The sequence below is a fragment of the Anser anser genome (genome assembly GCF_964211835.1).
Source record: "Anser anser genome assembly, chromosome: Z".
NCBI classification, from domain to species: Eukaryota; Metazoa; Chordata; class Aves; order Anseriformes; family Anatidae; genus Anser; species Anser anser.
The window spans coordinates 37286910-37301386 of NC_139723.1; the positions used below are offsets into that span (position 1 = coordinate 37286910).

The 14477-nt window shown below is 37.9% G+C and overlaps 1 protein-coding gene across 3 annotated transcripts in view; it reads left to right on the plus strand.

The window, feature by feature from the left end:
* SLC27A6 (solute carrier family 27 member 6) overlaps window positions 1-7758 on the plus strand; it is a 22426-nt gene extending 14668 nt beyond the window's left edge. For all 3 annotated transcript variants that reach the window (XM_083818954.1, XM_083818953.1, XM_083818952.1), the window contains exons 8-11: window positions 1461-1659; window positions 2035-2132; window positions 3976-4106; window positions 7009-7758. In XM_083818954.1, the coding sequence (XP_083675080.1) occupies window positions 1461-1659; window positions 2035-2132; window positions 3976-4106; window positions 7009-7185 (605 nt within the window). In that variant the 3' untranslated portion in view covers window positions 7186-7758. The remainder of the gene's footprint in view (window positions 1-1460; window positions 1660-2034; window positions 2133-3975; window positions 4107-7008) is intronic.
* Window positions 7759-14477: the final 6719 nt, after the last annotated feature.

A 14477-nucleotide genomic window follows, 5' to 3' on the forward strand; every position in this document is an offset into this window, starting at 1 on the left:
TCCCCTTCCCCCTTCCCCTTCCCCTTCCCCTCCCTTCCCCTTCCCCTTCCCTTTCCCCTTCCCTCCCTCCCCCTCCCCTTCCCTTCCCTTCCCTTCCCCTTCCCTTCCCTTCCCTCCCTTCCCTTCCCTTCCCTTCCCTTCCCTTCCTTCCCTTCCTTCCCTTCCCTTCCCTTCCCTTCCCTTCCCTTCCCTTCCCTTCCCTTCCTTCCCTTCCCTTCCCTTCCCTTCCCTTCCCTTCCCTTCCCTTCCCTTCCCTTCCTCCTCTCCTCTCCTCTCCTCTCCTCTCCTCTCCTCTCCTCTCCTCTCCTCTCCTCTCCTCTCCTCTCCTCTCCTCTCCTCTCCTCTCCTCTCCTCTCCTCTCCTCTCCTCTCCTCTCCTCTCCTCTCCTCTCCTCTCCTCTCCTCTCCTCTCCTCTCCTCTCCTCTCCTCTCCTCTCCTCTCCTCTCCTCTCCTCTCCTCTCCTCTCCTCTCCTCTCCTCTCCTCTCCTCTCCTCTCCTCTCCTCTCCTCTCCTCTCCTCTCCTCTCCTCTCCTCTCTCTTCTTTCCTCTTCTTTCTCCCCTCCCCTCCTCTCCCCTCACTTCCCCTCCCCTCACCTCCCTTCCTCTCCCCTCACTTCCCCTCCCCTCACCTCCCCTTCCCTCCCCTCCCCTCTTAAGTTCTTCTTTTGAATTGTCATGAGCTTTCATTTCACTTTCCACATCTGGAATTCAAACCAATATTGAGAACTAAATATGAGGCTATGAGGCAGCTATACAGCTCTGAAGAGAACCATTTGTTTGAAAGCATCTCCATACATCTGTTGAAAGAAAAACAATAACAATCTATAGAAGCTGGAAATGTGTTTTAAACACAGAAGCAGACTAGGAAGTAAGCCAGTACCTATCATAGATACAGAACAATAAAAACGCATTAAAAAGGATATTCCAAGCCAATCCCAGTAAAGCAATGGGAGCTTTGCCCTTGGTATAAATGGGACTTACACAGCAGCAAGGATTGTTGCCCAGTAGGGAAATGTTGCAGACTTTAAGAATTCTGTGATGTTTTGAGGCCTAGGCACACCATCAAATGTCCCACCATGGTTTACGATGTGTGTTTTCCACAACAGCACACTGCAGAGAGCTCTAGAAACCCTATCCTCTGGAAAAAGATAAAGCACAAGAAAGTCAAGCACTGTCTTTTGCCCCCATCAGTACTGGTTGACTACCAGCATCATTTTCAAATGACAGAATAGTTTTCCTTTCCTTGGGCACTGTACACCACAAAGCTCTTCCTAAGAGTTAGATTTGCACAGAAGGAAGGCATATTATGTACCCTATTTCTGCTGTTTAGGAAATAGTTACGGAAATGTAAAAATGAGTAGAGCAGATGTGGCTTTCAAAAAGATTTTTAATATAACACTTTATGCTCTAAATAGCTCACTGTTAATATGTTTTTTCCATCACCTTTTCATGGCTTGCAGGTGAACCTGGTCTTCTGGTTACCCTAGTTACTCAGGAAGCCCCATTTTCTGGATATGTTGGAAACAATGAGGCCTCTGAGAAGAAACTCCTACATAACGTGTTTGTGAAAGGAGATGTGTATTTTAATACAGGAGATCTCCTAGTGATGGACGGGAATGGCTTCCTCTACTTCACTGATCGAGTGGGAGACACTTTCAGGTGTGGTATAGAGTTAACAGTAAATCCAGTAAGCTTGAAAGAAATCACATATATGCAGAACCAAATGACACAGATCAGACTTTAACCCAATGAATTTTGTTTTAACAGAAACCTTAAGTATCTCATTCAAAATTCACCAAAGTTCTCACCCAAGCAGTAGAATTTTTAAAATTTGAGCCAAATGGCACTTCCTTTTCTTCAAAGGTTGAGGTTTCAGACAAGAAGGCTCTAAATCAGAAAAGGTTTTATCTGTCTGCATTCTTCTGCCAAGAATAACAATAGTCAACAATAAAAGTAGGGCTCCATCACATATAGCCATGTATAGAAAAATCTTGTTAGCTAAAATCTATCTTATTTTAAAAATGTTTTCAACAGGTGGAAAGGAGAAAATGTTGCCACTGTAGAAGTTGCTGAAATTATCGGTATGATGGACTTCATTCAAGAAGCTAATGTTTACGGTGTAAACATTAAAAGTAAGACACTCCTTATAATTTGAGAATAACAAAATGAAAATAGTAATTTTATACTCAGTCCTTTCTTTGCTTACAACAGAATGCAAACTTATATGTAAGGAAATCATTCATATCAGCTCAGCAATTCAAGCATCCCTACAGTGCTTTGAAATTTGTGTAAAAGTAAAATGCTGTATTTAGTAAAGATGACAGGCTGAAAATTTGTAGTGAATAGCAGAAACTTTGGGATTATTTAAAACTTGTAATAAAGATGTAAGAATTACAAAATTATAAACCACAAACTAAGACTTCTCTTAGACTACATCCTTTCATCTGAAAAATGCTAAAACAGGGAGCATATTAAAAGATGACATCTGAAAACACTTGTCACTATCTTGTAAGTAGTAGTCCTAGAAGATTCATATTTTTTCATAAATGGAATAATGTTCCCAATGCCATATGGTGTTTCATAAGATGTGCAATACCATGTGGAAAATCTGTGGGTAACTAAATTACAAGATGACATAGAAAAGCTCGGAATACGCATCACAAGAATGAACAGTTTAAAGAAGGCAAACTTTCTTGTGGTGTTGAATAACTGCTCTGTGCTTCCTTTGGAAGAAGGCAAACAAAGTATAATGGTAAAAGAAACTATGCACTATGCACGTAAAGAAGAAGCAATCAGGATACCAGCTACTATTTAACATCAAGAAACAGGAGACTCAATGGATTCAAAGAAAGAGGATGTATGAAAAGTAAACAGGAAACAGGCCATAATCTGAATGGCTGTTCAGCAGGTGGCTACTAAATGCCAGCATGCTGATTTATGAGAGATGGCATTATTCAGTTGGACACAAATAAAATTGTAATTTAAGTTAGAAAACATATTTCTTTTTAATCTACAGTGGACAAGCTGTAGATGACATGAGTTGACAAGGATTTCTGAAAGACCACTGCTGTCTCAGGACAGTAACTAGCATACACTATCAAATCAAAACCTCAAGAGCTTAAGAATCCCATTTATTCTGGATTTCAGTATTAACAAATTCTTTCCTACTTCTGAATCAACATGAGTCTCACAAATGACCAAAGGAGACATTAAAAAACATGTTAATTAAACAACTGTGAATTAATTTTCAAGAAAAGGGAATATCCATACTTATACATCCAATGCCTTGGCCACATCACAAAGCTGCTATTTCATTCTGGCAGCTCATTTCTTCTAATTTAAATGTTTTCTCCATTTGGAATTATTACTTCAGTTTGAATTAAGAGAAAGAAGCAACTATATTTATCACATATTTGTTAACAGGCTTGTGTTTCTGTTTTCACATGGTACATGATTTGCTATTTGCAGTTCTCTAAGAGCTATTTCCATTATTTTTCTCTAATCTGTCCATGGACTAAAGCAGAAGATAGTCTGTATAAATCATTATTTATATAACCACTAGATGTTATATACGAAACAAGTATGGTCTCATACATTTCTACTTTTTGCACTAGTCTTTTTGGAACTCCTTTCATCTTTTTATTGAACTAGTGGTTCATTCCGTTAGGCCTCTATGTTACCAACATTAAAAATGAGCAAGATAGGAAGAAAACCTAGCAGGCAGCTCCCAGCTATACAGACTAACTAATAAAAAATAGATTGGTGACATTTTTTATTTGAGTGAAACTCTGAAAACAACAGTAAGTCTTACAAAATAAAATATCTTGTAACTTATACTGAATGATGCCTGAGAGGGTAGGGCAGATATTTCAAAGTATCAAAATATTTTTCAGATCAGTACTAAATCCCCTCAAAAGTCATACAAGACTCACACATACACATACTTGTCCTAATATTTATTTATTTTTACTTTAGACTGTGAAGGAAGAATAGGGATGGCAGCTGTTGTGCTTAAACCTGACCAAGCCTTTGATGGAGAAAGACTTTATAAACATCTTGTGGACTTTCTTCCAAGTTATGCCCGCCCACGCTTCGTGAGAATCATGGTAAGACAGTCATTTCCTACTTGTATTTATCTTTGGTCTGACATAAAAATTGTTCTCTACAATCACGGAAAGTAGAAAGTGATTTACAAACAGTTTCAAGAAGTGAAACACAAAAGGTCTAACATTCAGAAAACATTAAGCCAAATGAAGCAAATATTTGATGAATTAAAAGTATATGTTGCTTTAAAGATCCATTTGTACTTATAAATCTTAGATGTAGTTCATAACTTGGCAAAGTTGGATTTTGCTTCAAAACTCTTCAGCTAGTGTGTTCTTCTAGCTAATGGAAGACAAAGCAGACACATGGCTGTTGTTTGTAGACAACAGTGTCTACATGTTTTCATAATACATTTTCAGATGGCATGATCCATTCAAAACTTTTTTCCTAGTATTTGTTCTTGATGTGATTATTACCCACTTGTACTGACACAGCAGCAAAGAAATAACTAGGACTTTGCAACTGACAGCAAGATAAATACTTTACAGTGAAGATCTCAAAATCGGAGAACTAGAATGCGCCCATATGCTGTATGGTATAAAAGCAGACCTGGAATACAATTCACTTAAAAGTGCAGTTTAAAAGTGCAGCCTTTGTGTTCTCCCCACAATACAACCTTCTGCAACAGGACAGGAGAGCGTGAACTGTGAAAATCAGGTAGGGACCCTACATCACATCACAAAGTTTATAGCAGACAGTTTTCTGCTGTCATGGTATGTTGAGAAGCACATTAACAGTTTTGTCTCTCCACCAATATAGATAGATTTTCTGAAAGGCACAAATTGGATTGAGAACAGGATGGAATTGTAATGGAGTGAGTCTCGATGGGAGGAGGAGGTGGAGAATGTATACATTTAGAGAGAATTGTAATGAAAAGGGTTTAAAAAATTGAGGAAAGCTATTTTTTCACCAATGGAGGTTACTGTACTAAGTAAACACATCTTCGAAGGCAGTAAGTGTAGTATCTGTGGTGCATCAGAACAGCAATGCTCTCCTCTGGGAAAAATTTTTGGAACAGACATGTCTTTATAGTTCTATTAAATACAGAATACCTGTGAGGAGCTCTAGTGTCTGTATGTGTGGAACCATTTAAGCCTGTTTGTATTTTACGCATTCTTTGACTAAAGCTTTGTTAGCTAACTGAAGGCAGCTTACTACCAAAATCATCTCTGAAACCACTAGTAAAATATAATACACTATTGATACTAATTAATGAATATTTCAATATCTGCAAAATATTATTAAAGGAAATAAAACCAATTTCATAATAAAATCTAAATAATCAAAAACATGTTACTGTAAAAAAAAACATTCTAGTGGAGGATAAGATAAAAGCTAAAAAAGTGAAACCTTTCTGAGTGGAGATGGTCAGAAAATGAAGTCGTCTGAAAAAAAAAAATGTTTTGAAGAGTTCATCCTAATCAACAATCACAGACAAATCATGAAATTCTTACTCAAAAATGGACTTCAGATAAAAAGAATCTTGAAAATCTTTTCATCTGTTCGTAAGTAGGCTCTATCTAATGCAACTTGCAAACATGGTCAATTGATTTTGTGATAAAGAGAGAGAATGAAAGATGTTCTCAACCTCTCTGACTTGACCCTAAAAGAAAAGCAGAGGACTATAAAAGAAATGCAGTACAGGGGCAATGAAGCAGGATGTTCTGAGGCTCTGAGATAATACTTTTTTTCACCCAACGGTTGGCTAATTTCATTTTCTATTTGCAAAAAGCATTAGGAGGAGGTTTCTGAGAGCGTCCAGGGATTAATTTCAGTACTATATTTTTGTTCAGGTTTTGTTGTTGTTTTTCCCAAAACTGTATTTCCATGTGAAAAAATCTGACTTAATTAAAATAACATCAGACGATAATTTCAAAAGAAAATCTCAACAATCTGTATTCATAATGCATATTTAAAATATTTAAGTTAATATTTAACCTGTCTTTATTAAACTTTTAATCCTAATCATTGAAACATTTTAATAATCACTGGGAAAAAATCCTGTTGTTTATTCAATTTGAAGCAAGCTCAGTTGGTAATGATTGAATATTACTACCATCTGGCAGCTATTCAGTACTTGTGTGAAATGACTTGGTGGTCTAAGTGTGGTTCCTGTCATAAGTGCTGCCAAAAAAAAGTGAATGAACTTGCAAACATATTAGCAGTCTTAGCTCAAAAGCCAAAGACAAAATGATCTGAGAATTATGGATATGGAATAGCAGGTGGAAGTGGAAATCAGTTATATTCCAAATCAAGAGAATAAAAACAAATGTAAACTGAAAAGTTGCCTATTATTTCAACATGAGGAGTAAAAGAAAATTTAGGCTACGTTGAAAATAATGTACAATAACAATGCTTGAGATCGGGTGTCTCAAACTTTTGAAGAGAGATTATTTTATACACCACTTCCACTCTCATACACTAACTATTGTGTGCAACCAACTTGTTCATGAATTGGCAATTGTGTAACATTTTTACAGCAACTGCTTACACATAAAAATAACACAGGAAGGCATTTAACATATTTGTATTTGATTTCTTAAATGAAGTTTAGCAGCTGGAAATCAGAGGAGTGCCAGTACCATAAAATCAGTTAGCTCTCTGCAGACCACCAACACGTTTTTCATAAACTACAGATTTTGTGATCAGCTGCCCTAATGAAAGTTAAAGAATGCTTATTTTGAAACAGAGCTTGAACGTCGCTTTCAGAGAGATGAATAAGAAATAAAAGGAGCATTTAGATTTAGATTACACTGCATCTGTTAACCACAGCACTCCTTCTAAATGAAGCCATTCTATAGCAAAATTGTATGATCCATTTTAATCGGTAATTGCATCACTTTTTTTCACTGATACAGGCTGAAATGAAATATTGCACTTTACTTGAATTCTTTCTCTTTTCAGGATGCTATGCAAATTACATCAACTTTTAAGCATCAGAAAATGCATTTGGTGAATGAAGGATTTAATCCAGAAATTATATCTGAACCTTTGTATTTCTTGCATGAACCTTCATGTTCCTATATTCTTTTGACAAGAGAGATATACAAGAATGTAGCTTCTGGTGAAATATGTTTGTAAAGTATACAAATAAAAATGTTCTACAATATAAAAAGTAAATTTTGAACATAATCCTGCAATAATTTCAACAAAAATCAATACACAATATTTGTTCTGAAACCATAAAATGATCAAGTTAGTCTTACTGTGATAGTTTGCTCCTTCATAATACTGACCCACAAGTTATGTGCATTGTTTAAGCTGCGTTGAATCTGTTCATGTTGCTTCCAGTGGCTGCACATAGAAATTTTTATTTTACACACCTTGCTGATTAAAATTATTTTCATCTAAGCCACCATTGTCTTGTTTCTACATTCAATTCCTTCCCAACATTCACTCTTCAAAAAAATTAAGATAATGAAGAACACAGACAACAATTCTATCTCTGGCTGCACAATTAAAATTCAGTAGCTTATACACTTGTACCCATGCTGACCACAAAACATTTAAATAATAGCACTAGTTGTAAGCATAAAACATAACTGGAAGTATTCATACAATGTAACAAAAAATTGCTTCACCGAAAGACACTTGAAGTCCTATAGTTTAATTGGAGTCTGATATTAAAAGAACAATAAAATTTGTTATAGTATTCATATTGTCTTGCTATTGTGACTTACTCATCTCAAGAAAAATACTTCAAGATTTACAAGTGACTGTCACTATTAGAAAGTAGGCACTATTTTGTCTTTAGGAAACTATAAAAAAGCTTCTAATACAACACAGTTTTGTAGATATAACAAATGGTAAATACTGCATCTAAACAATAAATACTGCATCTTGAGGTTCAACAAGGCCAAGTGCCAGGTCCTGCACTCAGGGCACAACAACCCCATGCAACACTGCAGTCTGGGAGAAGAGTGGATGGAAAATTACCCAGCAGAAAGGGACCTGGGAGTATTACCAACAGCTGGCTGAGCATGAGCCAGCAGTGTGCTCAGGTGGCCAAGATGCCAAAAGCATCCTGGCTTCTATCAGAAATAGTGAGGCCAGCAGGATTAGGGAAGAGATTGTCACCCCGTACTTGGTTCTGGTGAGGGCACACCTTGAGTACTGCATTCAGTTTGGGTCCCTCACTACAAGAAGGACATGGAGGTGCTGGAGCGTGTCCAAAGAAGGGCAACAAAGCTGGTGAAGGTTCTAGAGAATGAGTCCAAAGAGGAGCAGCTGTGGGAACTGGGTTTATTTAGCCTAGAGAAAAGGAGGCTCAGGGAAAACCATATTGCTCTCTACAGTTACCTTAAAAGAGGCTATAGCGAGGTGAGGATTGGTCTCTTCTCCCAGGCAACAAGAGATAAGACAAGAAGAAATGGCCTCAAGTTGCACCAGGGGAGGTTTATGTTGGATATTAGGAAAAAATTCTTCACTGAAAGAGTTGTGAAGCATTGGAACAAGCTACTCACGGAAGCAGTTGATTCACCATCCCTGGAGGTATTCAAAAGGTGTGTAGATGCGTTGCTTAGGGACCTGGTTTAGTGGCAGAGTTGGCAGTGCTAGGTTAACAGTTACACTTGTTCCTAGAGGTGTTTTCCAATCAAAATGATTGCATGATTCTAATATAACATCCTGCTTTCAATAACCTATGCTTCATACTAAATAATGTGAAAGAAATTACCAGAAAAATTATTTTGTATTAACTATAAAACATATTTAGCTGTGATGTTTAGATATTGACTTCATTTCTATACATTATAACCAAGAACTTCAAAGTATATACATTTTTGTATAATGTATTTTTTAATGTATCTTCTCCAATGAAATAAAGAAAATCTTTCCAGTAACTGAAAATTATAATATAAACAGATAGAGGCATAATGCTTAATGCCTGAGGCAGTGAAAATTAGGAAGGCTAGACATTATGTGACATCAAGGTATTTTAATGTAATTATAAAATCGATGGGAACAAAGTCTTTACCAAGCATTATAAAAGACAGAAGTTATGACAAAGAATCTATATTCATATAATCAGATCATATTTAAAGACGCACATCGATTGTAAGCATAGAATATTTTTCTTCTGCTTTGAGGATCTTCCTGAAAGTCACAGAACTTGTCAGCATGGCATTTTGGTTTACAAACATACATATCTATTTGATATGTCAGTAAGGCATAGATCATTTATAATCTTTTATAATAATTTGTTGGAAAGCAATTGAAAAATATTAATTTCAAAACCAAAACAACCTAATCTGCTGAAAAGCTTTATTAGAATAGTACCAAGGAATCACAATACCACTTCGAAAGGTTGTCTTAGCAGGCATGTAGACACTACATATGATTATGTGCGTAAGGAGTTATTTTTAAGAGTGCTATCACTGTATTTGGTCATTCAAAGCACCACAAGATGGTAGCATTTCTAAATGTTACTGATACTTGCATTCCTCTCCAGTAAGTTTCAACACACAATTTTACAAAGAAGAGTCTGATTTTTAATGACAGAATCACAGAATGGTTAAGGTCAAAAGGTATCTTCAGTGGCCATCTTGTCCAACTGCCCCCCTCAATCAGGACCAGCTAGAGCAATTTGCCCAGGACCATGTCCAGGTGGCTTTTGAATATCTCCAAGGAGGGAGTCTCCACAATGCTCTGGGCAACCTGTGCTAGGGCTGTCAACCTCCCAGTACAAACGTGTTTTCTGATGTTAAGGGGGAACCACTTGTATTTCAGTTTGTGCCCATTGCTTTCTGTCTTGTCACAGAGTACCACTGAAAAGAGCCTGGCTCTGTCCTCCTTGCACATGTCCCTCAGGGACATGCTGCCTCTGAAAATGACTATCTCTTCCTACTAATCATAAACTTTCAAATCTGGGTGCTTTAGTTGTACATAAATTAGATGTCCACAGGCCGGTGAATCAAAAGACCTCTTTGAAAGGACTTTTCACATGGGTTTCTCTTTATTCTCCTTTTGTCTTATCAAATTATAAGAGCAGACTTTCACAGGCAACAGAGCAGAAGCATAGAGGAGATCTGTGTGAAGAGCTCTCAGTGTCTGAACAGTAAACCAAATACTGCTTTCAAGGTGAGAGAAGAGAATGAGACAGCTAGCGCTTTCACACACAAACAGAAATTAGTAGACTAAAATACTTGTTATTGGAAGCTTAAAAATAAATAAATAAATAAATAAATAAAATCAGATAAACCCTAAGCTTCTGGCCAGGACATTTCCAGTCATTCATTAAGGACCTGAAAACATCATAATATGACTTCAGCTGTGAGCTATCTAGTCATTATGGACACTCTCAGAAGACTGCATGACTTCATACAGCAAGGATTGGTTCACATGTATTGCTCTGGTAAGTAATATCTGTTGGAGAGATACATATCAGGAATACTCTATCTAGACATGACTTCTTGTTAAAATATGCTAGATTACTTCTGAGGGCCTCTTCCTGCCTCATGCTTTGTAATTTTTATTCAAAAACAGAAGTTTTGCCACAAGACTTAAAGTAATTTGGCTTTGTATGCATTACTAAGGTCTAGGTGACCTGCCAAAATTCAGGTTCTGTGAGGTTATTCTGGTAAGAATAGAAACAGATGGCAAAGTCACATGCTTTTCCATACACTTTCATCTGCTTCACAGTTCAAAGCCTTTAGTCACCTCTGTTAAGCTCCACTATTAAGCTTTCTTTCATGATTTTTTTTTATTTTGTTTGTTTTTTCCTTAGGTATTTTCCATGATCATATCAGATTTTAATATCTCGTCTGTTTTTTTGTTTTGTTTTGTTTTTAATTCTTTCTCACACCAGCAAAAAACATACAGTTCAAAAGTTCAAAACAGTATCAGTAACATCTCTATTTGTTATTTTAAATTCCTATATGGATGACATTGTTTTTGCTTTAGATGAAGATATGCAGAACTGGCAGTTCAAGTGGAAAGAATAGAATATATTGTGAAAATACATATATATATGTATATATATATTTCTGAGAAATAAGAAAAATCACCACCTATTGGCTGTCTCATGAAGAAGATAGAAATCAACAGTATCTATTGGTAACTTGAAGTGATGGTGTTCTATGGTCTCTTACATCTCTGTAATATAAACAAGGTCAGATTTCTACCTGAAATGGAGCCTTTCCCTCTGAGAAACTTTCTGTGCTGCATATGCTTCTCTTTCTATTATTTTTAAACGGGTTGAAGCTTTGCTGGAACATCATGTCGGCAACTCCAAAATGCTGCAACACTCCAAACCTTGTGATACAGATCAGCTTTGAATTTAGACTCTCTTCACTGCTTTTGTTTCCTCTCTGGGCACACTTCTTGGGAGTTAGTCTCTTCTGAGATCAGTTTTCTTAATTACACTCTCTGAGGCCAGTATGACCATGACCTGGGATCAGTTTGATGCATTTAGTTCCAGTGATTTTATGAATATATGACTACATAAATCTGCCATAAGTACAGTCTTGACAAGTATAACCTGTCATAAGTGTATTTGCAATTATAGCGTCGTTACGTCTGTAATCTATAACAATACTTACTTCCATAGTATTATTGATGTTTGTTGAAACTACAATATTGATCTATATTTGCTACTGATTACTATATGACTGATTCTTACTGCCTTCAGTTTTCTTTCTACTACCTTTAATTGCTGTTGCTATTAATTAGTACTGTACTTTAAATATATAGTGCATCTATTAGCTTCCTGGTAATACCTGTAATAGGTTGTTATCTATCTATAAGTTTGCCTTATTAATCATAGTATATTTGCTAGTGGTGATTGGTGGCAATCTGTAATGGATAGAAATTTTCAGAAAACTAAAGCCTCCATGTCCTTGTATATTAGAGGATCCTACGAACCCAGGCTGAGTAACCCTTCATGTCGTGATACAGCTTTTCTCAAATTACTTCACTAACCAGTACAAATTTCTGAATACAGCATTTGCACACCATGCAAATTAAGTAATTTTGTTACTTAAAAACACAAATAAATATGGAGTAACCATATCCTGAATATACTCAACACTAATTCATAAAAGGATTTTAAGCAGCTTCCAGATGCTAAATATCTGGATGCTTTATTATCACTTTCCAAGGTACTACCCCAAATGAATAAAAAGGCTCTAAAGTCCTTCAGAAAAACTGATTCTAATAAAGGCTGTATTTCTGGACTATAACAATAAAACATACCAAAATGTTTTCAAGCTTTATAGGGAAGTCACAAAAATAACTTATCAGTGCTGAAAGTTTGAATAGCCATCAGGCTTCATGGAACGTAATTATGGCATGTTCCTTGTCTCCTTACCATCACTACACTCTGACAATGCAAAGATGCAAAGAGCACATGCCCAGCCTTTGGGAGGCAATGTAGTGCTGAGGAGCAAAGGACAGGAAGCAGACAATAAAAGGACTGTGGCATGTCATTAGCCTGTGTATCCTTCCTGTTGTTGAGTTGTTGAGGCAGATGAGGATGACTGCTACATGCCCTCCTTGCCTGGAGGCTAAAAAGGAAAAAAGAAAAAAAAAAAAGAGACTTATAGACTTATTGTCATTTTCCATGCCTGATACAGAGTTCTGTCTAGGCAGGCTGCTATAGTCACTATGACACTACTACTACAAGCATGAAACTCTTCTACAAGCTGTGATTTTATTCCTCCAGCTAGGATTAGTTTATCCCACAAGCTAATAAGGCATGAAATTTCCTGCCTTGGCATTCTGTAGCAATAGCAAAAGCAACTCTTAAGCTCATTTCCCCAGTCTGGTATCATGGTTTACATACAGACTGTAGGAAGACATACTAACCACGAAGAGTCCGGTCAGACTGTTATAAATGTGCATACAACTCAATCTGTATTTAGTAATATTCATAAAAGGCAAGTAAACAGCGCTGGGTGCGTGGGGAGTCTACGCTCTACCAACACACACACACAACCGTTGAACTTTCTAAATATATAGAACATTGCTTTTACATATTCATAAGAAACCAGAGTACGCCTGTACATATGTACAATTAAAAAAGGTACCAATTGAAACATAAACATGGCAAAGTTTTCCGAATTCTGGCAAGCGTTTAACAAACAATCCTTTAAGTCTATTACTATTAATGTCCATGACTGGGGGAGCATAGTTGGAGATGGCAATCCTGGTTGAAGTGCTCCCATATCTTCCATGACTTCATTAATTTTTCTCAGATCATATAACAGTCTCCATTTTCCATTCCTTTTCTTGATTACAAACACCGGAGAATTCCAGGGCTAGTCGTGGGAACAATATGTCTCGCTTTAAGTTGTTAAGCAACTCGGCCTTCGGGCCCTGTGTATCCTATTCCTCCCGGATCGAAGGGAAACAGATCCGGCTCCTTTTCAGGGCCTATAGGATCAAAAGTCACGTCCAGGTCACCAGGGGGCGTAACAGCAAAGGCCTGCGAAGGCTGTAGCGGCGGGGCAGCCGATGGTGTAGCAGAAGGATCGGTGGACGAGCCCGCAGCTCCCTCACTATCTGGCAAACCACACGTTTCTGGTTGTGGTCGCACATGGCTCTTTAAGGCCTCAGAGAGGCTCGCCAGGTGCCGAGCAATCCCACCGCAACCTTGTCGTTTTTAGTAGCAGAGTCCCACACCTTGACCTCAGTTTGGTCCCATGTTTCAGGATCATAAACTGTCCGATTGTTAATAAAGGGAATAAGCTGTAAGGTTACCAGGACAGTCTTTGTTTCTAAGGTCGTATGATTCACCATAATGCGCGACTGCTTACCTTCGGCCAGCGAGGGGCAGTTGTGTTCGCGGGTCCGCTTCTCTCAGCTTGAGCTTCCTTCCAGCTCCGGTGCGCCTATTTACAGCGACTTTCTATATGAGCTTCTTTGAGCGGTTTGCTGAGTTTGGCCGAACCTATCTTCATCAGGCGACCAGTGTCCCTGTTCCTGTCCTGGTCCCTGTTCTGTTAGCCTGTCCGTGTTCCTGTTGTTCATGTCCCTGTTTGTTTTCTTCAGGTCCCTGTTCGGGTGCCATTTGTGGCGTAACGACCACACGGACACCAGGGTTCTTTTAGGATCAGTAACTGCTACTACTTTATTGATGACAGAACTTCATCATATCGTGTTGCATCCCATATTGAGGACAGGCTTCCTTCTTACACTATTCACCCCACAGCAGTCCTTGTCCACTAACTCTTCATTGGTCAAACAACTTTGCCCGGCAACCAGCAAACCCCCAGCAACTTCCATGCCTTAACGGCGGGAGAACAAGCAACCCGAGACGGCAAGGCGTCTCCTGAATCACCCTTCTTTGTTCCCTCTAAACTCTTTACATTCCTGATGGCCTCATCAGGAGTCTGATGTTATCAACAACCATGGGGCTTGTCGACCCCCATGGCCAC